This window comes from Cupressus sempervirens, chromosome 2 (genome assembly GCF_028749045.1).
Source record: "Cupressus sempervirens isolate cs-2001-9-10 chromosome 2, ASM2874904v1, whole genome shotgun sequence".
In the NCBI taxonomy this organism is placed as follows: domain Eukaryota; kingdom Viridiplantae; phylum Streptophyta; class Pinopsida; order Cupressales; family Cupressaceae; genus Cupressus; species Cupressus sempervirens.
In genome coordinates, this window is record NC_143119.1 from 386,142,678 (window position 1) to 386,167,205 (window position 24,528).

At 42.9% G+C, this 24,528-nt stretch overlaps 1 protein-coding gene across 5 annotated transcripts in view; it reads left to right on the forward strand.

Annotated features, from left to right (window-relative positions):
• Positions 1 to 24,528, forward strand: part of LOC149572750 (Tetratricopeptide repeat (TPR)-like superfamily protein) — a 366,782-nt gene that overhangs the window by 87,260 nt on the left and 254,994 nt on the right. For all 5 annotated transcript variants that reach the window (XM_089813834.1, XM_089813835.1, XM_089813833.1 and 2 more), the window contains exons 3-4: positions 3,468 to 3,507; positions 3,612 to 3,744. In XM_089813834.1, coding sequence (XP_089669960.1) covers positions 3,468 to 3,507; positions 3,612 to 3,744 — 173 coding nt within the window. The remainder of the gene's footprint in view (positions 1 to 3,467; positions 3,508 to 3,611; positions 3,745 to 24,528) is intronic.

Sequence of the window (24,528 nt, forward strand, 5' to 3'; positions counted from 1 at the left end):
AATCCCAACTATCTTCTTCACATTTGAACACAAGGTGTTCATTGCAAGTATTTGTCGACACAATTCGACAAGAACAACCTTTTCCTTAGGGTACCTAGGAAGTCTTTTGGGAAAACCATCAAAAGCATTGATCCATAGGTAGGAGAAACTCCGGAATTGGATGAATGAGCATCCGAACTAGCTAATAGCTGATATTGCTTTAGGTGAAAATCTTCTTTCGGGGCAGCCTTGCAATTCTCGGCTCAATCTCATAGTGAAGGCGTCGTTCACTTCCACATACTCTTCAAAGCTCCTTTGCAATTGAAGGTGTGGGTAGAACTCATACACCCTTGTGTTTTCATCATCATCTTCAATGCTTGAAAGATCCGGCCATAGGTGATGCATAGCCAAGGCATATATTAAATATGAAGACATGTAAAATTGCTTGAACGCCAAGTTTAACCATGAGGCAAGCTCGTCTCATATGATTTGGGCCCAATCGATTTGCAGTCCTTCGGCACATATGGCTTGTACTAGGAAGAAGTGATCCTTAATGAATACCAGAATCTCTTCTTTTCCTTTTAATCTCTATAGTAATGCGAGGATGTCAACGTTTTCTCTCTTTAAATTGATCCCAAAGAGAGTTTTTGGCATCTTGCTCTTCTTTGAACGAGGTGTTTAAAACCAGATTCTCTGCATATCCTCCCTTCTCAAGGTTTTCTTCTCATTAAACATAGATGTAGAGGACTTGAAATCAATATCATAGTATTCTTCCTTCACCGGCATGCCGAATGTAGATTGCATCAAAGTCTTGTTTATTGAGAGAAGGCTAGGCTGATTAGAAAGCAAGATTTGCTTCATCTCAGGATTATATTTTTCAATGCATTCTTTAACTAGCTTCGGAGCCTGCACAACCATGGGAATTCCGGTAGCTTCCACTAATCCACTCTCTTTCAATTTCTGGGTAATTGGGTGGATGGGCTGAGAATTAAGCCTTCTATGGAGATCACCTAAATTGTAGAATTTGAATGAAGTATCAATAATCTTCTTTAATTCACTTTCCAAGCCTATAAGTTTATCATAACCTACTGCTCTGATTGCCATTTGCTATGATTTCAAAAAGGACGCAATGCTCAATAAATAACCATTTTAAAACAATGAGGAAAGAAATTTGAGGTAATCCTGGTGAAATAGATGCAGAATTCTGAATGTTGGCACCACAGGAATGAAATTAAGCACAACCAACGATCATAACGGTAGGATTTGCAATAAATTTGATAATTAACGGCTATTTAAAACTTTTCGTTTCTATACATGTAAAGATTCATAAATCCGAAAGCCATATTACTTCACTTAAAGTGAAGTTGTATCACTAAAAGCCACTTACCAAAACAAGGGTTTTTAGAGTAACAAAAAGTGCCTTATTTACCTTGGGATCCGGAAGAAGGATTCACACGATAACTCAATATGTGCGGAGGAGAGATCGCAGGTCCATCTTTCTATAAGCTTATCTTTCCTTTGATTTGGGATCATAGTGCGAGGGATGATCCTTCGATACCTCGGGCACCTCATTTTCGTATTTTCTGCATCGAGCATTGAACAGTTGATATCCTTTACATTGGATTTGCACCTTTACGACTGACTTTACCAGAAGCATCTTTTGAGCATCTCCGTAGCATATTCTCATCTTATAGTTGCGTACTTTATTTTTCAAGTCTTCGGAGGAGTAGCCTTTGTATTTCCTTAAGACAAAAAACACCTCTAAAAGCAACGCTTTTGGGGGGAAGAAATACTTTGAAGCATTTTCCCTTTTTTTTGATCAGATAACTTGAGATGAAATTTCGAACATGGATTCACCATTATGGGTTCAGACTAATTCCTTTTAGCATCACTCCTGGGTTTCATTATGCATAATACTTTGAATAGAGTACCAACCATGCTGGTTTGAAAAACAGAACAAAATGCTTTCATTTCCATCAGTAAGCAGCCGAGAACTCACAGATCCATTTCTCTTCAGAGAAATGGAGTTTTTCTTTGAACTTTGACTCGAGACCCTCTTAGCTTTGACTTGCATTTTCCTACATCTTTCCATCACAAGTCAAGCAAGAGTACATCAGTGAATACTATTGTGATTTTATTCTTCTTGTACCTACTTGATGAACCTTGCCAAGCCGGATACCTAGCCGGATTATTCGGAATCCGAAGAAAATGAGAATGCTGGAGTAAGAAGTTATGGAAACAAGGACTCACTTCTCATTGACACTTAAAACATATCCCACCCAAACCTAAATTATCTAAACCTTGGATGCATTGAAATGACAAGAAAACTGCTTGGAGGGATAGGAAATGGTAAAACAAGGGAGGCCGAGAAAAGATGTAAAGTGGGAGACCTGGGAATTTGATAAGAAGTGAGTTACCTAGGGGCTACCTTAACAAGCAATCTGAACAAAATCTCAATGAATTACCAACAACTACAAACTTACAAGGGATAGACTGAAAGTTGGCAACATACCCATGGTTTTTTGTGTCTGTAAAAACACGAGACTTAAACTTGTGAGTACTCACCTAACAAAAAAAATAGAGTACCCGGCAACTCAGGGAGTACTCAGAGAGTTTGCAAACTATGATAATAACCATGCTCAATCCCTTCTGAAAAATATGTTTTACATTTCATTCCAGTTAAAAGCTAAGACATTTTTGAAAAAAATTGACAGCAGTTATTAGAAGTTTTGGAAAGTAAACTTGGTTTCAATTCACATAGGATTGTGTTACTTAATTTTGTTATGTCATATGTTCCTGACTGAAAATCAAATAGTTTGAACCTTTCTTAAAGTAACTTGCCATATATCTTGTGAAAAACTATTTTATCTCTGATCTATTTTGAAAATTTTATTATATTTTAGGTTCCTGAGGCATTAATCAGCACAATAAGAATAAAAAATCTCCAAATTCATTCATCCAGGAACCAAACCCAAGAAGTTATTGTACCTGCCCTTTTGCATCAAGCAATAATTACTAGTGTCTTGTGTTGTTTTCCCATATAAAAATACACAACTTAAGCATAACAGGGTCTTGCTTATGATCTCTGAGAATTCATAGGGAAGGAAAAATTAACAAGTAGTGTCTTATTTGTTTAAGTATTTTCTTGTACACTGCAAGACCAAATTTAAAGGGACCGAGCAGAGTAGCTGTGAGCTATGTTTGCACGTGTGCCTTGAAAAATTCCTCATAATGTGCATTGACAAACAAAACCAATTTTCTGATAAATTTGGTTATTACTGATTCAGTATATAATATATATTCACTGTTGAACTGATTAGCTCTAACATAAGGCATCTTACATAGAGACTGGTTAAAACATGGACACCCGATGCCTTGTCTCTAAGTCTCATCTGAACATTACAGTCTGTTAGAATATCATTTGGTTGTAATATATTTTTGCTTGAGTTAAATTTGTATAATACTCATTTATTGCTTGTTTTTGCTAGATCTCTGGCAGCGTGGATTGTCCTTATACTACCTGAATAGGTCGTGTTAAACTTTCAACTATAATTAAACTATTGAGTTGAATTTACTGCTGGGTCAATCATTTTATTTATTCCTTGTGCTTATTATTCTTTTTATTTGTTCAGGTATGAAGAAGGAGCTAAGCAGTTTAAAGATGATGTTGCAGCTAATCCGAATGATACTGAAGAATCACTTTGGTGTTTCCTCTGTGAAGCTAAATTATATGGAGTTGATGAAGCACGGAGACGCTTTCTTGAGGTAGGTTGTTTCTGTTGGTATTTGTGATGTATGAATGCACACTAATGTGTTCTTTCTAAATTGTGAGAAAATAACTTTTCTTAAGAGAACTTTCTGCACATTAGTAACAAAAAGGACAACTTTGAATGTTGACTTAAAAGAATAACGTGAATATTAAACTAATCATAATGAAAGTCTTATTCTGTCTGTATTCCAAAGAGATGGGATTTTAGCAATAATGTAGTCATAGTTAACTAGATTTCAAATCTTACATTTTAATTTACATATATGAAATTATTTTTTTCTTCAGCTAATGATTATTTTGGTGATATTTTTTTAGATGGTTCTGCATTAAGTAGAAGGAATTGTGCTATGTTAGATAAAAAGTGGCAGTGCAAGGTTCAGTTAGGTTTCCAAATTTGGGATTCAGCAGTACATACATACTGTTGGTAGTATACTTAAGCTAATATATCACCTGTGTCAATGTTTGTGTATCATTTAATTACATTTGACATTGCTTTTAATTCTTGGATGACCAAAGAGATGAAGGGATTGTTTAATATATTTGTTATCTGAAGTATGATATTCATCCAGATTTTACATTTGTCATACTGGTCAAAACATGGGAATTGCAAGTAAAATCAAAGGGAAATAGTCATCAAACATTAACGTTTAACTCAGATTTCTAACTCGAATAATTTCATAAACTGCAAGTAGATTGTACATAATTTGGCGTATGTATTCATTATGAATCTCTTGAAATTTATGCTAACTATTTTACAGGGGACTGACATTGGTCATGTGTAATGTTCCCTCTTCAATAAATTCATGTCACAATATTGAATATTCATTCCATTTCTTTTTATGAATCGAATCTGATCTATTCCAATCGCTTTATTTTTACTTTTCTCTAAGTATGAAAGGTTTTAGGTTTTGTGCTTGAGCATTTTGTCAGAATTTTGAACATCCCCTTAACATCATGCCTTCCACTTAAACTGTGATCTCTGCGGTCAGTAGTAAGAGTCATGAAATAACTCCGACCTCTGAACTTTAACCCTTTCCTTTCTGTTTAATCACCTCACCTCCATCTTTGCATGGTTAAACCACCATTAATGGCTTGTTTGAAGCTTCATCTCTTTGAAGGAGAATTTTCCTACCTAAGCAAACCATTGTTAATATTTTATAAGGGGTTCTGTAATTGCAATGTCCATGGTGGTGCATGGCTATGTTCAATTTATTAAAGTTGATGGAGCTTATGGCTTTCGGACAATCATGATTTCTTAGCCATTTTTTTGGACATGAACTCTATTTGATCTTCAATATTCATGCTATTCTCTTCTGGATACCTGCCGGAATTTTCATTCAGCTGATTTTCATCCAAAAACCTTAGCCAACATTTCTCAGAGTAATAGAGTTTGACAAAAACCTAAAATTTCATTGATGAAGAACTGGTCGTCAAAACAGGATTGAAGGCAAAAGATTTTGAGGGCTTCAATATAATTGAAGTTGATGGACTCCATCATCCTGTGCATAGAGGTAATTCTCAACTTCATTTAGCGTTGGGAAATCATAATATATGTGACGAATTTAATGTTTCTGTCTTGGGAGAAACATGTATGGTGTTGGGTGTGTACTGGTTAAATTCATAAGGAGAATTTACTCAGAATTATCAGTCAATGGAACTCAAGTTCAAATCACATCAGAAAGGTGTCCTCAAATAGAAATAAAATGGCACCATGAGAGTGGCCATGTTGCAAGGAAAAGGATTTCTATAGGGGTCAGCTTGAATCAGCACCTATCTGTGAGTTCATGCCTATGAATTATTCTATACGTTGTTTACCGTACGGGTAAATTAAAACAATGCATATAGACAATGAACACGAACACGAACAGCAGAATTATATTCGCATATGCCAGACATACATTATGCTTCATAAGATGAGTAATAGAAGATGATTGATGATTTATGATGATCCTAGACGGGATATAAATACTACCGCCGAACCTTCTCGAAGAGTTCCGTCGGCCACAACATTACATCCGCTACAAACTATTTATCCGTCGGCTACAAAATACAAAACACCGACGATAGTCAATCCGTCGGCTACAGAAACACTGTCGGAACCATCTAGTCGGCTGACACCATCCCCCCCAAAAAAATAGTCGTCTCCTGACGACTAACAAAATTAGGAGACAACTTACAGACAACAGAAGAAATACTAGAGAGAAGGGGGCGTCCCAAAAGTGTGCTGTTGGCGATGTAACTCATACACCTGCTCTGTCCTGATGCGGAGATCTGTCTGAATCTGAGAATTAACCTCGATGGCCTCCTTTAGAAGAAGCGCCGCATCCATAGCCTGCCTCCTAACTAACTGCATCTCGTGCTCAGCCGCATCCTTATCTCGGACCGCCACCTCTGTACCTTGCCTAGCCACGACCCTCTCCTGCACTGCTGCTGCCATATCTACCAGTAGTGCTGCCCGCTCTGCGGCCCATGTTGCCTGCTGGTCGGCCAAGTCAGCGGCTATCTTCTGTCTAGCCTCACTCTCAGCTGCTAATGATCTCTCTGCTGCAACCCTATCCGCCTCCGCATGCCGATGACCATAGTAAACATCCTTGTACAATCCCACAATCTCATGTGCCAGCTTCATCATAGGGGTGTCACTGGGTCCCAACTCCGGCTTAGTAGCCCAATTTGCCAACATCTCAGCTGTCTCCACCGCCGGCCAGTCCCTGTCTACAAAACAAGTCTGAAATCGTCAAGGACAAATCCCATGGATATATGCTTTGATCAAATGCCACTCCCTCCACTGAGTCAGGGCCTGAATTGCCACATCGTGTCCCTTCTTCAATGCAGACTTCATAGTCCTGAGGTAATCTCGGCACCTGTCCTCATCTGGCCCGTAATCCTCCTTGGCGAAGTCCTCCAATGACCATTCCGCATCACTGTTCTCCTCCTCATCAGCGGGAGCCATGCCCACATCCGGTGCCGCCTTCTCTGCTGTTGGCGCAACCACGGCATGTGGCATTCCCTCCTCCTGAAGCTGAGGCTCTGGTACTGCTGGTGATGTTCCTGAACGCCTAGGAGACTGAATGGATGGACCTCGCTTCGCAAGAGTGAGTCGGAACTACTGCCTCAGAAATTCACTAGCTCTATCCATCACCTCCGGTTGGTCTCACTGCGCGAGCTCCATGTTCTCCTCCAGTACTGGCTGAGCTGACTCGGCCTCTGCTAAAAAAGATGACGAAACAGTGACAACTGCATCACAATCAATGACCTCCAACCGAATCTGCGGCTCAGGCTCCGGCGGTGGCAACTGTGCTCTCTGTGAGACTACGACGGTGACATCTGCTGGTACAACTAGGATCACCTCCGCTACAGCTGTCGGCAATATCTCGGCAACTGTTCGTGGGGCAACATCTGTCGCTGTCTATGGGACCATCTCCGTCATTGTCCGTGGGACATCTGCCTCCGCTGGAGGAGTCATAAGGATCGGGGCATGGCGCTGACCAAACGCCGGAATGACTGTGGGAAAGGTAGTCAAGTGCGTCAAAGTTGACAGCTGAGGAGGGGTAAAGAATGTGGGCCCACTACTTGCTGCCTCACTGTCAACTTCCGCCGATGTGCTCACCTCTTCTTCCACGGACTCAGCCCTGTCACTCATCGAAGTGCCCTCCCGTCTGCTATCTGTCTCTTTGGAAGCAGCCAGTCTGTGGAGTACTTTCTTGTGACCTGCTGCTGATCCTACTGTATCTAAGTGTTGCCAGTAGAATAGGGGAGGCTCCTCGTCTCCCAACTTGCCCCTTGGAGGAGCCTCAAAACCATCCAGTGGAATCTGGCTAGCTGCAGCCTCCAGAAATAGCCCGATGGCATGGTGCGAAATAAAAAATGTTCGGTGCTGAAGCGTCATGAATTCCTCCATCCTGTCGGCAAGCACTGAGGCCCAATCATATACCACTCCTTGCATGATACCATTCATAAACACAATCTGCGGCAATGCTATATGCAAAGCTCGAGTGGCGCCTATCAACCTGCTCTTGATGACGTCCATGATACACCGCCAATGACCCTCCCGAATAAAGTCCCTGCGAAGCCCTCTGCACTATGTCCCCTGAACCGCTGCCTTCCTCTCGATGGGTGTAAGATCCCGGCACATTAGATCTATCCAATGCTCCTGTTCTCGTAAGAGTTTATGGTTTTTGATTTCCACTTTCCTCCCATCGGAGCCAGGGATGCCAAAAACCCTAGTAAAATCCCTAGGTTTAAAGGACATCGTCATCTGCTGTTGCTTGTACAGGAATGTACTTGTTCTGCTCCGGGCGCTATATGTCTTTATCATGGTGCGCAATACTGATTCGAACAACCGAATGGAGAAGATGGGAAGCTGAATGGCCCGATGCACCTGTGCCCGCATCAAAATCTGTTTAATCTGGTCTGCCTCTGGGGTCTCCTGCCACCACCTCTGGCACTCGCTCCCACTAAGACTCTCAAATTGGACGGTGAGATAAGTGAGTTCCTCCTTGGTCTTCTGCTTCTTGCTACTAGAACTCAAGGGACCTGCAACTCGAACCCTCGATGCCAAAACCCTTGAATTTTTGTCCATATTTGCCGCCAGCTGACTCTTCCACGGCTTCTGTTTGCTTGCCAATTCCATATCAAGGTGGCCTCTTATTCCTTATATCGTTCCGCTAACTCCTGTGGCAATCCAATGAAGTGCCACAAAAAATTGCCTGCCCAATCCCCTGCAGCCTGTCCGCGGAAGAGAAATATGTACCCAGTGTATTTGCAGTATCTGTCGAAGAATCCCGTCTGGAGGAGAATGTGAACTCATCAATTTCTTTGCTATCGGGAGGTCCGAATTGAATGCCCTGCTCTCGCACAATACAAATAAGGGTTCCAACAATACTAAGGTCACTAGTAGTATCGATGACGCTGCTGACACAGGTAGGGATAGGGTTAGCAATTATAGCTATGACGAGGATGAAGCTCCGACAGAGGGAATTGAGGAGGAATCCAAAATTCTCAGAGAGGTCTCTAGGATCAAAGACATTCTTGCGAATCACAATGAGTCCGATAGTCTGCTAATCGAGTTATTAAGATGACTAGAGCTGAAGCACGAGTCGAAAATTATTTGCTCTATGGCCGAAAAACTTGTCAGTAGTTGGAAAGAGCTTGTAGATGAATGGATGAAAACTGCCAAAAATGTTTCCATAGCTGCAATAGCAGGAACCTCACGGATTACCTCCAACTGCTGATGATGAAGATGGACTGCCTCCTCCATTGGAGGACGTTGCCTTCCAGACGACTTCAAGCGCACGGTTAGCAGTGAAGAAATGAAGGAACTTTTGGTTTGAAGTCTTTGCACGATTCAATTGCCTGGCAGCGAATGGCAGTAAAGGAAATTGTTTTTCTTGCTTCCGCGGGCAGAGTCTTTCTCATCCGTGCAACTCAACTTCATTCTCCTGGCATCGAGCACCTCCTAGCAACTTCCGTTTTATCTTCGCGCCAAACTCCGCGGACAAGGAGATTTAAAGCCCGCGGACAGACTACCCGCTGGACTTTTGTCCACCCACGGACAGACTCTGCCCGCGGGACTTTTGTCCACCTTCGGACAGACTCTGCCTGCGGGGCTTTTGTCCACCCGCAGGGTCCAAATTTTCACTCTTTTTTTTTTAATATAAATTTTAAATAACAGAAGTACCTCCAGTTGGCGTCGCCGCGTCATAGTCCTTTAATGATGATGACGGAGGATTCATGTGAGCACTGGGCGACGACGACATCCTTCTTGCGCTGTATATTTTTAGTTTGGATCCGTTAACCGCCTGAGCCATCTCTTGTCCGTCCAAGGTCACTAGTTTGATTGCTCCATTGTCGCCAACCTCCCGAATCTGGTATGGTCCAACCCACCGCACTTTGAATTTTCCCGGCTTGATTTCATTGCGGCCATCATACTTCTATACTAACTGTCCCGGCTGGAATCTGCTACGTTTCAGATGCTTATCATGCCAAACTTTGCGTCTATTCCGTGCCACTTCCGTCGCCCACTGTGCCAACAACCGTTTCTCCTCCAGCTTATTCAAATTATTTAACCTCTCTTGTAAGCTTCCGTCGTCATCCAACTTGTTTTCCAACGCTATTCGAAGACTCGGGATCATGAATTCCGCTGGGACTACTGCTTCCTATCCAAACATTAACTGGAATGGCGTATGCCCTATTGTCACCTTGTACGCCGTGCGGTAAGCCCACAGGGCAGCGGGTAAGTTTTCCTCCCAATCAGCACTTTCAACCACGCAGGATTTGTAGATGATGGATACTAGGATTTTATTGGTGGCCTCCTCCTATCTGTTTGCTCTTGGATAGTACGGACACGACAGTGAATGATAAATCTTAAACTGAGTGGTGAGCAGTTGAATAACATGATTAACAAAATGACCTCCCCTATCACTTGTTAATTGTAACGGGATTCCATACCTGGTAATGATCTGTTCATAAATAAATTTCGCAGTGTTGACGGCCGAGTTATCTGGTAGCGCACGTTCCTCCACCCACTTGGTCAGGTATTCCGTTGCAACAATGATGTACCGGCACCGTCGAGTCTTGCTCACCCTCAGTGGTCCAATGAAATCTAATCCCCATCTCTCAAAAAGTTCTTGCGCGTGTGAGGGGTGAAGTGGCATGAAATCTCTCTTCAGCAGCTTCCCGGCTCGTTGGCAAGTGTCAAATCCGACGACCCATTCTCGTGCGTCATTGTACACCATCGGCCACTAAAGACCTACGAGTAATATCTTCCATGCAGTGGTGTCAAGCCCCATGTGTCCTCCCGCGGGACCCTCATGTGCTTCTTTTAACACCTGCGGTATCTCTTCTTCCAACACACACCGCCGAAGAATATGATCTGGCCCCATTTTATAGAGCAATCCATTGATCAATTGAAACGTGCGACTCTTGATTATCAACTTGCGCCTATCATTTGGTGACATCTCAGTGGGAAACTGTCCTGTTGACAGGTACTCGCCAATACTCCTGTACCATTCTGGCAGTACCCCAATCTGAAACAACTGCGTGTCAGGGAAGTCGTCATTTGCACCCTCCGCTGGTTCCCCTGTTTTGATCCGCGACAGGTGGTCGGCACTGACATGTTTCTTTCCTGGCCGAACAATGATTTTGAAAGTGAATTCCTACAACAGGAGTAGCCATCTGCTGATCCTCCCTTGGATGACAGGTTTATTAATCATGTACAACAAGGCCTGGTGATCAATATAGAACACAAATGGTGTAGCAAGCAAATAATGACGGAATTTTTGCACAGCATAGATCATTCCCAATGCTTTTCTTTCAGTCGTGCTGTAGTTCTGCTCGGCCTTTGATAGCAACCGGCTGGCAAAGTATATTGGATGATCCAGTCTGTGATTACCTGTCTGTGCTAGGGTCACGCCGATCGCATAGTTGGAGGCATACACATGAACATGAAATTGTTTATTCCAGTCCGGATATGCCAGGATGGGTGCTGTAACCAGTCGTACCTTTAGCCCTTCAAATGCCTCGTCCTGCTCTTTATCCCATCTAAATGATTCTTCCTTGCAGGTTAACTAATCTAACGATTGGGACACATTGGCAAAATTTTTAATAAATTTCCTGTAATAACCTATATGCCCGAGAAAAGATTTTACCTCCGTCATATTAGTAGATGGCTGCATTTCAAGAATGACTCTCACCTTGTCGAGATCCGTCTTTAACCCTTCCTTACAGACAATGTGTCTGAGCAGTTTTCCGTGCGGAACCATGAATCTGCACTTCTTGGGATTCAATGCTAGCCGGGCTCTGCGACATCTCTCCATGCATTCACCAAGTGCTGCTAGGTGTCCGTCCTCCGTGCTAAATATTGACCAATCATCCAGGAAGGCTTTGAAGTTTCACACGTACATCCTGTCGAAGATATGCAGTATAATCCGTTGGAATGTGGCCGGTGCGTTACACAACCCAAATGGCATCTGGTTGTACGCGTAGACCCCATCTTCGACTACAAATGTTGTTTTCAACTTATCCTCCTCCGCTATAGAAATCTGATTCTATCCGAAGAACCTGTCCATAAAGGAGTAGATTTCGTGTCCCGCGACCTCCTCCAAAATGCTATCTGTGAATGAAATTGGAAAAGGGTCCTTGATCGTTACTGCATTCAGGCATCTGAAATCGACACATATCCGGATCTGAGTAGTATCTTTCTTCAATGAGATGAGTATCGGTGACACCCATTCATTGGTCTGTACCTTGAAGATAATGCCATCTTCCAGCATCCGGTTGATTTCCTCCGTAACTCGTGTCGCATAGTTCTTGTTCATCTTGTAGGGTCGCTTTCGTACAGGTACAGCTCCCTCCACTAGTAGGATGCGGTGCACACACAATTCCGGCAGTACTCCCTTGAGGTCCTTGTATGTCCATGCAAACACATCCTTGTAGTCCATAAATATCTTGAATGCCGCGGCCTTGAGTACTGGATCCCAATTATCTCCGACTAGTATGTTTTTCGGCTCTGCCTCGTCCCCCAAATTCATCGTTTGTAGTGTAGCTTCATTATACTTGATTGTCTCCCCTTCGCTGAATGCATGGGTGGGTGTAACATCCAACGGTGCCTCCACCTCCTTTACTTCACTAAACTCCTTTGGATATTCGTTCTAAATCGACAGAACATTGCAGCTGTGAAATAATTCATAGTCCTCCATTTGCCAGTGGTAGAGATCGTTGACGGAATCCAAGTCGTCATCCGTTGTTCCCCCGTCCAATCGGAGGACGCCCTCCTGATCCGGTTCCATCCGTTTTCTGCCTTCGTCCTCCTCTCCCTCAGAATCTGACGACAGGGCCTCTTCCCCTACCATTTGGGTATGCAGATCAATGATGAATCGGTGACCTTTACTTTCCAGTGATAAGGTGTTCTTCCAGTCGTGTCGAGCTCTTGCTTCAATAAGCCACCCGCAGCTTAGGATGGCGTCATAGCCTTTCCTCTTCAATGGAATCACCACGAAATCCATTAGGAATGGCTGAGTGCCAATGGTTACCAGCTGTGCCATGAGAATACCTAGTGGTTTAATGCCATGTTGATCGGCGGTCAGCAGCTGAAATCTTGGAGGCCACAATGTCGACTGTCCAAGTTTCCTCTAGGTTTCTTCTGGCAATACATTTACGCCGAACCCTCCAACTATGGTGTCTGTGAGAACATCTCCAAGTATCCCCATCTGGACGACTGCAGGGTGCTGTCCGGATGTCAGCGCCAGCAACATCTGATCTTCTCCTCCTACAACAATTTCCTTTTCCTTCCCTCGACTTGGTTCTCTCGGTGACTTTTCCTTCCCTTGACTTGATTCTCCTGCAATATTTTAAAGAGCAGATCGAAGTTGAGGCATGATGAGAAGCAAATCATTTACCTTTACTCGCACCTCCGTTTGCAAAATTTGTCGTACTATGTTTTGTTCTGCGAAATTCCTCGCTGAAGTGCTGGCGGTGTCCGGAGGTGTTGCTGCTTGGGATACTTTTCCAACCTCCGTCCGTGCTTCCGCAAATTTCCTCTTTTCTTCGGCGGGGTCCGGGTATTCTTTTGCTTGTTGCCGCGTAATTGCCAGAACTTCTTCCTCATCCAGCCCGACAGTGATCAAGTTCACTCCGAATTTTGGACACTTTGAGTCGTCGTGATCGCCGGGTCCACACCATCAGCACAATAGTTGAGGTGTATTTGCTGTTGGACACTCTCGCGCAAAATGCTCCCACAAGTTACATGCGCCGCACTGAATAATCGGCCATCCATTTGCATCATACTGGATTCGGCTTTTGCTCGTATTGTTATTGTTTTGTCCATGCCGATTATTCCTGTATCCTCCGAATGTAGCACCGGCGGTATTCGTGTTTCCGCTACTACCCGACGGGGAAGCCTCCTGTGTGAGAAGCACCTGCGGAGATCCTCTTGTCTTCATGTTAAAGGGGCATTCTTTTGTCGAATGACCCATGATCTGACAAATGTCACAAAATTGGTTCTTTGGACACGATCCTTTAGTATGACCGTCGATCTTACACTCCGTGCACCATAGTTCACTGCCTTTTGGCTCCTTTTGCATGTTTTTAAACTCCATCATGCAAACCATATCCTTCTGTAGGGCACGAACCTTCTTGCTGCTGCCTTCGTCGTCGCTGCTATCATCTCCGGCAGGCTCGTCGTCATCAGAATCAGAGGAGCTAGTTTTCTTCTTCTTTCTCTTCTGTTCACTTTCAAGGTCCAGTGCTCTGTTATACGCATCCACATATGACGACGGTGGCACAATTTTCATTTTCTTTCGCAACTTCGAGCGAAGGCCGTTCACGAACCATCTTTTCTGCAATCCGTCCGTTGGCTTGCTTTCCATTTTGTTTATTAAGTCTTTTAATCTCCTGGCATAGACGCGGACATTTTCGTGCTTCCCTTGTGTGGTATTGAAAAATCTTTGCTACGATTTCATTATCATCCCGCAAGAGTTTAAATTCCGCCAGGAACTCCTTTTTAATATTATCCCAAGTATTCAGCTTTTGTGGATCCATATTCGAAAACCAATCAATCGCCACACCCCGTAGGGTTGCCGGAAATTGCCTGACCCATTCGTTGGCATCTGTGATTCCATTTGCCTGCCAAATCATCTCACATGTCTTACAATGTTGGATGGGGTCGGCTGTACCATTGCCCTCAAACTTCAGCAGCTTTTCTTTGGGTCTCGCCATCACAACACTGAAGGTCTGCACTCCCACACCGGCGGTCTGCACTCCCACACCGACGGTCGGCACTCCCACACCGGCGGTCAGCACTCCCACACCGACAGTTTGAACTCCCACACCGGCGGTTTGCACTCCCACACCGGCAATCTAAACTCCCACACCGACGGTCTGCACTTGAAAGATCCTTGATGGATCTCTGTTGCAAATCTGTTGTAGATTTATTTTATTTTTGTTTTTTCCTGTTTATTAATGTTTTCTTGTAGAACTAGACGGAAATGCAGAAGAGTTTGTTTGTTTTTGTGTTTTTGATGATTATTCCACATAGAAATGGGAAGTAACAAATGGCAAGAAAAGAGTCTGAAAATAAATAACAATATGCAGTAAAGTCAGAGTTGATACAAATCGTACCAGGCAAATCTCTGAATTAAAGAGCCAAATAAAAGATCCAGTACATTTCCTCTAACAATGACGCCACAACTGGCTGAGGAAAACGGGCTGATAAGATGCAAGATTCTGCTGCTGAGTAACTGATTTTTCTATGTATCCAAGTGCTCCAAATGATCGAGTACGACTGCAGGTACGACTGCAAGAAATGGCAGTGTACGGCTGCTAGAATTCACCTCCCATACGCCAAAGAACATGCCCAACAAAAAAAACTGTAGGCCCAAGCTGAAGTGGCGTCTACCTTCCTCCTGAATACTATTGAAACTACTGACAAACCAATACCCAATGCTGCTGAGGGTTACGTCCCAGCCAGCAATTACCCTGGGGTTTGCGTCCCAGAATGCAAATCGCTCAAGCAGAGCAAATCTGAAAAGAAGTGTTTGAAAAATATGCATAATCATGAGAAATGGCGTCCATCTCCTTATAACCTCTTGCAAAGCAATTCGAACCCTAAAGTGACCCCCAATTGGCGTTGGCTATAAAAATGAATTAAATCTTATTTTAAAGTGACCATGTCACTAGAAAATGACCTTTTCCACCATAGTAATAAATCCGCTCACCGAATTGCCCTGAGACCAAAGAGGAAGATTTAGAGAATTTCAAGACCTTTCCAACGAGCTATCATAACATGGGATACGCATCCAGATGAGGCCAAAATTCCCTTATTAGTCCAAAATGGCTATTAACTTAGCTTTATTTAAATATTAAACGCTAACTTAGGAAATATTAAAAATATAACCCAAATAGCCATAAACCGCCCAACTGACATCACAAACCATAAAATCATCCTGTCACCTGTCTGTGACTGAAGTCGGAAATCAAGGATCCACTGGCAGTCTCATCCCAAAATCTAGGGATGCTCCTAAAATTTAGGAAACAAGCCCTATCCCTCTGAAATTGAACCCAAAGGGTCATCTCATGGAAACCCAGCCTTGGGCATGATCATACCTCCTAAAAAGTAGGAATGAACCCCATAAATTTAGGAACTGCCTCCTAAAAACAAGAAACGTCACCCAACTGATCAATACCCACCAGAAAACCAAGTCCCCAACACTGAATAACCATACTGGGTCTCTATCCAACCCTGTCAGCCTACAAAACCCCATAATAAGCTGACTCACATGTCTCTGTTAGATTGAGCTAGAGTGGGGACATGACATCACTCCCACACCGGCAGTTTGAACTCCCACACCGGCGGTCTGCACTCCCACACCGAAGGTGTCGACAGCTACGAACCTTGGTGAAGAAGAAGGATCTTCTGAAGTTGTTTCTCGGAAGTCTATCCCGGACGAATAGGTCACTCCACGCTCGTTCTCCCTCGGCACTGCGAGCCATGCGAGTTGATGCTCTTCCGTCTGAATTTTCCTCCCTCGGCGAACACAAATTCAAGAACTCCTCCCGTGTTTCTTCCACCAATTCCACCCGCTGCCGAGTCTCCTCCAACAATTCTTCGTCACTCCGATTTCCGTTGGCAATCTTCTGAAATCTCCGTCGGCATTCGGCTTGCTGTGCCAGAATTCAATTCTCTTGTGTAGTACGGGTTCCATCTTTTTCCTTGACCTTATTCCGATCTTTGTTAAGCTGATTTGGCATTAATCTTCATTCCTCCCACCTTCCAGATTCATAAGGCAACGACGCCAAATGTTTACCGTACGGGTAAATTAAAACAATGCATACAGACAATGAACACGAACACGAACAGCAGAATTATATTCGCATATGCCAGACATACATTATGTTTCATAAGATGAGTAATAGAAGATGATTGATGATTTACAATGATCCCAGACGGGATATAAATACTACCGCCGAACCTTCCCGAAGGGTTCCGTCAGCCACAACATTACATCCGCTACAAACTATTTACCCGTCGGCTACAAAATACAAAACACCGACGATAGTCAATCCGTCGGCCATAGAAACACCGCCGGAACCATCTAGTCGGCTGACATACGTAAGGGATACTCTCCTTTGCTGATATTCAACAATTTTGAACAAACACACTAGGGTATTTAGTGACTTACCCTCAAGACCGCTTGAATCAAGGATTCAAACACATCATATAATTAGAGTAGGGTGCAAAAGCATTTATAATGCCTCCATGCTATCAGTCAGTGGGGTATAAGGAAGAAATTGAAGAGGCTATAAAGAAACTCCTAGATAGGGGCAACGGGCCTTATTCCAGCTGCTCCATATCCTTAGAGGTCCTTGCGAAAAAGGATTGACCTATGCAAATGTGCATTGATTATAGGGAGTTGGATAAGGAGGCTACCCAAAAACAATATCCTATACAAGGGAGAGATGAATGAATAGACAAAATACATTGAGCAATGTACTTCACTAAAATTGATCTAAGATCTAGCTACTGTCAAATTCAGGTACAGATGAGATGTACACAAAAAACAAGTAAATAGCACTTTGGATATTTTGAATTCTTGGTTGTGCCTTTTGATTAAACAAATTCCCTAGCTACGTTCCAATCAAGAACCACTTAAGCATGCAGCAGGTATTTGAGAAAATTCGCATGAATCTTCTTTGATAATATTCTGATAAAACTTGGGAGGAAAATTTGAAACACTTGGATTTGTTGCTAGGCATTTTAGAATAGTAGTTGTTTTATGCAATAGGGTCCAAATGTGAGTTCAAGTTGAGAAATTTCTGTATTCAAGAATCAGGACATATCATAAATATGAAGGGCATGCAAGTGAATCTTCATAAGATCCAAGTCATTCTAGATTTATTACCAATCAATTCATTGACATAATTGAGGAATTTTCTTGGAGTATGCAACTGATATAGGAGATTTGTCAAAGGATTCTCTAAACCTGCTGTACGTTTAATAGATTTCAAAAAGAGGCCTTTGAGTGGGCTGTAGCTGCTCAAGAAAGTTGTGAAAAAATCAAATGAGTATTGAGCTTCTGCTTGGTACTTGTTATACTTGATTTGTCTTTTTTGTTTGTGGTAGAATCTGATGCCTTGAAAGTGGGAATAGGAGCTGTTCTCATGCGGAAAAGACTCTTGATAGATTTGAGCATGGTTGAAAAAATTGCAATAGTATTGCTCGTCACCTGCAGAAAAGATATTATAGTGAATAATATAATCATTTTCATGCTGTGCTTCAATCATCAAAAAATCTCAATATAATTGTGTTGTAGTTGTGTTCAAATTGTTGAAAATTCGAAGGGGAAAAGTGATTTTTAAAGGGGTTTTTTGGGTAAAAAATGATACTCGATGCCATAGAGTTAATTTTTTTTTTAATAATCTTTTTGGCTTTGATAATTGTATTGTGATACCAAGTTCCAAAAATTTGTAATTGTTATTCCCAATAAGGCAATCAATATGGAGTAGTAAAAAATGTGTTGCATTTAGCAGGTATAAAATATAACAATTTGAATACAAATCAACTAACAAATAAGATTTCACTTATTTTTTTGCCAAAAAAGCAACATCATATTACAATTTGTAATCATTGTTTACCGTACAGGGTAAAGGATACTTAATGCATGTAGTATAGCATGATATAACACAGAACAGATACTTTATTCATATATGCAATATGTAATCAATGCTTACAATTGGATTACAATGATGTTCACAAAGTCCATTCCGAATGGTGTACATATACCTTCTCGAAGGGATGACTCAACCGTCACATGCCCTTTCAGATACAACTCTACCTGTCGGCTACAATATAGAATTTACTGACATCATCCCCCCAAAAGAAAAGTTGTCTCCGGACGACAATACAACAAAACTCAAAATAACAACTAATTACATTAATGCATAGATACTAAACAGAGGGATACGTCCCTGGCATAGTGGCCATCGTCCGCGCCCTCAACTTGTTCAGCTCCGCCTGTAGCTTGTAGACTTGCTCCTTCCTGACTTTCAATTTTGCTTTTGCCTCCATCTGAAGCTTTAAAGCTGACTGCATCATCCCTGCAATCTCTTCCATCTCTTTTTGCTCCTCCTCTGCCACTCTCTCCTTCTCTGCTGCTATATCTTCCTTCTCCGCTGCCAATTTTTGTTGCTGACTCTGTCTGTCTAATAGGGGTGCCCTCTCAGATTCCTAGGCTGCCCTCTCCGTGGCTAACCTGGTGGCTGACTCTTCCCGAGCCCTCTCAATTGCTACCTGATCTACTTGGCTCCTTTGAAGGGTGTAATACGCATCCCTGTGTATCTTCACTATCTCGTGAGTCAAAGCCTCTACTCGGCTCTCATACTAGGATCTCTCGTCATGGCCCAGTTCTGTCGCATCTTCGAAGTCTCCACATCCGGCCATCCCTGCTCCTCAAAACAGACTGTAAAGGTGGCTGAGCATCCTAATCTCATGACGGATACTTCTCCCTCTAGCTCCTTCACTACTGAGTTCAAAGCCTGAATCTTTGCAGAGGCCACCACCTGGCGAGCCCGAGTCACTAGAGCTGCTATATCAGCGAAGAATGTCTCTCTCATCCCTACTTCTGGTGCTACTGGATGTTCTTGCTGCACACCCATAGCCCTCTCTACTACTTCTGCCATATGCTCAACAGCGCTATGCGGTAGTCCCTCATCTTGTGTCTGCTCTACCTCTTGTGCCTGCAGAGGGTTTTCCTCTGGAACTGCTTCTCACGTAGGTGTTTGCAGGTACGCCACTCAAGGTGCTGGGGTACGATGGAACTGCGTGCTCAGGTACTCACTCAGCTTCTAGGTTCTGCTCTCTTTGTATCCATCTTAGTATCGGGCACCAGTGTCTCATCTTCAGTCTCTGGTAAAGCCTCACGAGCAGGCTCCATCATTACCTCCGGAGCGACTATCTCCGTTGGTGATGGAGGTGCCTCTACTACTGCCTTTGGAATAGCTCGTGTCTCCATGATGGGTTGTGTTGCCATTGAAATTGGTGTCATCACTGTTGGCTGCTTGAGCTGACCAAAACCCATAATGCCATGTATACCAACAAGAGTCAAATGTGCCGTAGCTGAAAGTGCAGGTCGTGGGAATCTCAATGGCGTAGCTGTAATTACCTCTACCTCCTCATCCTCTTCCTCTTCCCCATCAGTTCCACTCTCCTTTTCGAAGATGTCTCCTCTCAACCACCGTTCGACCTCGGTCATTTCTGTTCAATGGTTTTGGTGCCAAGTGTATCCAGATGTCTCCATTACATAATCGGGACTTCGCCTGGTGCGAGTGGTCCTGATTTGGTCTCCAGTACATCATTGGGGATCATTCGCGTCTTTGCCTCTAGGAGTAGGCCGATGGCATAATGCGGCATGTAGAATGTTTTGTGTTGTAATGTCATGAATTCATACATCTGTTCTTGCCAACAATGCTGCCCAGTCATATAACCTACCATGCAGAATCCCGTTCATCATCGCTACATGTGGAAATGAAATATCTAAGGCACAACTAGAACTTGTGAGGTGACTCTTCACCACATACATCAGACAGCGCCAGTGACCTTCCTGCACATTGGATTTCTTCAACCCTGTGCTCCTTGATGTGTTTGAAAGGGCTTCCTATTCTGCTTGCGTCAGGTCCCCACACATGAGCTGTATCAACTGCGTCTTTACTTCCTGGCTCATCTTTTTAGGTTTACTTTCTATTTTTCTTCCCCCTTGAGCATGGCCAGGTATCCCGAATACTCATGTGAAGTCGGTTGGTTTGAATGACACCACCAAGTTGCAACCAAGGTACTCAAATGTACTAGTTTGGGAGAACTTATATGTTTCTATCATGATGCGTAGAAACCCTTCATAATCTCTAATATAGAATACCAACATTTGTATCACCCATTCCACTTGTTCTTTACGAATGCTAGCCTTCACCTGATGGTTATTTGTTGTCTCCTGCCACCACTTCCAACATTCTGCACCATTCAATCCTTCAAAAGTAACACTTTGCATTGTAGGAATATTTGTCGCAACTAACTGTTTTGGTTGCTTTACTTTTGTCTTGCTTGGTCCTGTACTAGTTCCTCCTACCACACGAACTCCGAATGGCAATGTCTTCACATTCTTGTTCATGGTTGAATCTTAGTCCAATTTTTCTTCCAAGCTCTTTTGTCAGCTGAATGTATAACTGTCACTTTTTGTCGTTTTATTGGACACAAATTGTTGGGTTATTTGCCTCTATAAAATCTTGTTTCGGAAGCCTTCTCCTCTTTTTAGCGTTCGTATGGATCCTTATGACCCTCCCTCCTTCCTTGCCAGAACTATGTGCTATACGACTTACAATATTCTCTCCCTCAGAATTTGTAAGACCCTTGGTTCTATAGGGTACGGCTGCTCCCAATTTTCTCACCACTTCACCTTCTGTAATAGCCGTACGAGCAATGTATTTACTTCCCACTTGTTGTACGGTACTTCCTTCTCTATTGTTTCTTCGTACTTTCTTCCTCCCTATATGCACATATGGCCGTATGATGCCTTCCCAATGTTTCTAGTGAGTTTTTTGTGCGACAACCTTATTCTCTCTTTTGCTCCCTAAACTGTACGGTGGTTGTTTCTCCTACCTTTTTCCCTGGTAACATAAAGATCTCCAAGGCCGTACAATGAAATGTTATATGATGTCTCACCCTTTAGTTAATTGCCGTATTGCTGTACGGTATTTAATGCTCTCTGAGTCCGTACGGTGACTTCTTCTCCTGAGGATCTCGTACGATGCATATGGTGTCTGTATGGTATATTGCTATGTTATCAGAGTGCTTCCTAGTCCTTGTTTGACCATACTGTACGGTTCATGTCTTCCTTAAAGAAATACAACTTTGCTTGTACTCACCTTGGATTCGTACGGCCGTTCGACCCAATTAATTAGTTTTCTAGCTGCCTTCTTGCTCATCATACAGGATTGATTTCCTTTAGATACTCTTCATATCTGCCGTACAATGATTGTTTCTTGCTAGGTCGTATAGCTCTGTTTTGATCGTGCCCCCTTTTATTCTCCTCCACACATGGCTGTACATTATCTGCTTTTACATGATCTCCAAGGTCGCACGACATTTTTCAGGACCCTTAGGCCGTACGGTCATTAATAATATTTCTTTTTTAGGCCATACATCGTACCATATAGTGCAGTTTTTAAAAATATTTGTGTAATTGCCCATCGTATGAAGGTTTAAGTTATGCTCCCCTTATTCTGTATGGCCGTACGATGGTGAGTTGCTTGCTTACTTCTTTCCAGTGGCCGTGTGCTTCTAATTTCCTTCCTTTTTAGGTCGTACAGTCCCTTAATTGACTACTCCATTTAATTTAATAATCCTATTCTTCATTTATTGCTTCCATACTCCTTTATTTTAATAATGTAATCTTTTATCTAAGGTAAGTTACATACACCTACTTTCAAATCGCAATCATCTCCTTAATCTTGTGGGTATCTATTCAGATGCATTGAAGAAGGAAGAGGAGGTTGACTGATTTTCTTATCAGCTAGAGGATACTCGAAATTCCTTGATGTATACTCAGTTGGCTCTTCAGGATTTTGAGAGACATGTGGACGAGCTACGTCTCGAGGTGAGTTCAGTTCAGGAGTTAGCACATATGGCAGGGACTCGGTTTTCTTTTATAGTCGGGTCACATGTTGATGATGATATGAGTATGTCTAGCATTCACACTTCGGATTCAGAGAGTGTAGTAGGCACAATAAACAGGTGCATGAAGTCAATAGGTATTGTTCACATTACTTAGGTGAGGAGTTTACTTGAGTTGCCAGTTGATTTCCGTTCGTGGATTAGATGTTGGAATCCTTATCTTAGCACTTGGGAATGTTTTGATCGGAGATGTCTATCATTATTTGGTAATGGTATCTGTTGCACCATCATGGACTTGATTAGTAGTTTACCAGATGTAGTTCTCATCCATGCTATTGGCTTGTCTGATGTTGGAATTAGTTTTTATACACCTATGTTGGGCATTGTTCATGTATCTAGTCGACCATTCTTGTTGGAATGGGTTGATGATCCCTCAGATATGATAGAGTTTACAGAAGAGTCCCAAGATTTGATTATTACAGATGACACCGAGGAGGATGTTGTTAACAGTGTTGAGGACTTAGCCTCTTCAGCGGGTTCCTTTGATACGAAGGTTTATGTTGATGCTTTAGTCACTCCGTTTGATGATACGAGTTCTGCAGTTGGACTGCAGAATTTGGATGGCAGTATTACAGACGATAGCTATTCTGAGGTTACTCCTTTGGACAGTGTACCAGGGGTAGAGTATAGGAGTTTGACCAGCCAACACAATCATGTGTCTAGTCAACTGAGAGTTAGTGAGCGAGACATTGCTATTGCTTGCGAGCATTTCGATGCTGCTCGTCAGTTGTTGGCAGTTTACGGATGGGGTTCTCCTACTAGTGATGAGTAGGGAGGCAGTTATCTTTCCTTGATAGAGATCCACTCTTTATGGAAGGCTATCTGGATTTTGAGACAAAATTATATGCAGTTGGTAGCCGACAGAGATTATCTTATGGAGTGGGGCAGTACAGCATATGACGCATTATTGGTCAAGGAAGATGAGGTGAGTGAGCTTACTCAGTAGCTCGAGGTGACTTCTGAGTTCCTTGAGAGTACATAGTTGGCTTTCAAGGAGTCACATTTTCATTTGGCTGAGATGACCATGGAGTTAGAGCGACTTCAGTCTTTAGCAAATTCTGTACAGTCATAGGCTGCGGTGTCTGGTGATCTGAGGATGTCCATGGTCAAGGTTGATAGAGGCAGTGGAGATGAGGATATATTTGTCCTCGATACCAGTATTGGCATGTTTGGTTCGTTTCCACTAGAGGCAGGTTCAGTTGAGTTGGGCGCTACAACTGAGCATGGTGGTATGTTTGACTTGGTGGTGGTCTCTACTACAGATGGCAAGGAGACTAGTGATGTTGTATCAGAGATCATGTGTGATGTTGGTGAGCCGACAGTTGGCATGGTTCCTACTAGTGACACTACTGCCTTGGCAATATCTTCGGAAGTAGTAGTTAGTTCCGGCTTGGTTAGTGATCAGTTGTAGTGGGTTGCATCACCTGTGTATGGTGAGCTGTCGACTGAGGTTGGTTCTTTTAATCAACATTATACTGTAGTGTATGTTCATCAGTTTGCATTGGATCCAGGTGTTGAGGACTTGATGGCCATCAGATTTGGTTTGGGTTCTAGTTCTTGCTATCTATCATGTGATGACTATTCACCATCAGTGATGCATGGGAGTTATGGTTATGAGACGGTGGTTGGTGATCTGCAGAGTTGTGTTGACTGCAGGAGTTGTACAATATGTGGATTCTCCATAGTGGGTACAATTTCATTCAGGAATGTTCACCATTGTAGCAGAGTTGGAGTGTGCATTCTGCATAACACGGTGGGTTGTGTGGATGGTGTTGGTAGTTTGGTTTGCTCACTCTACTTGGGTTTTGATGTTTTGAGAGTTTGTGTCTCATGGGTTTTTGACTGTGGCAATAGTGGATTTGGAGTTTAGTTGCGCAGTGGTTCACAATCCATTCATAGATTCCTCTTGGTTGTCGCTGGAGCCTACGTTGACTGACAGTAGTATGGTTCATGACTACATTTGGGATCCAGGTGGATTGACTGGGTTGTTGTTTGGCCATTGCTTGGGGACAAGCAATTTCAGGAAGGGCGGATTGTAATGTCCCCATTTTGGCTGGCATCATTT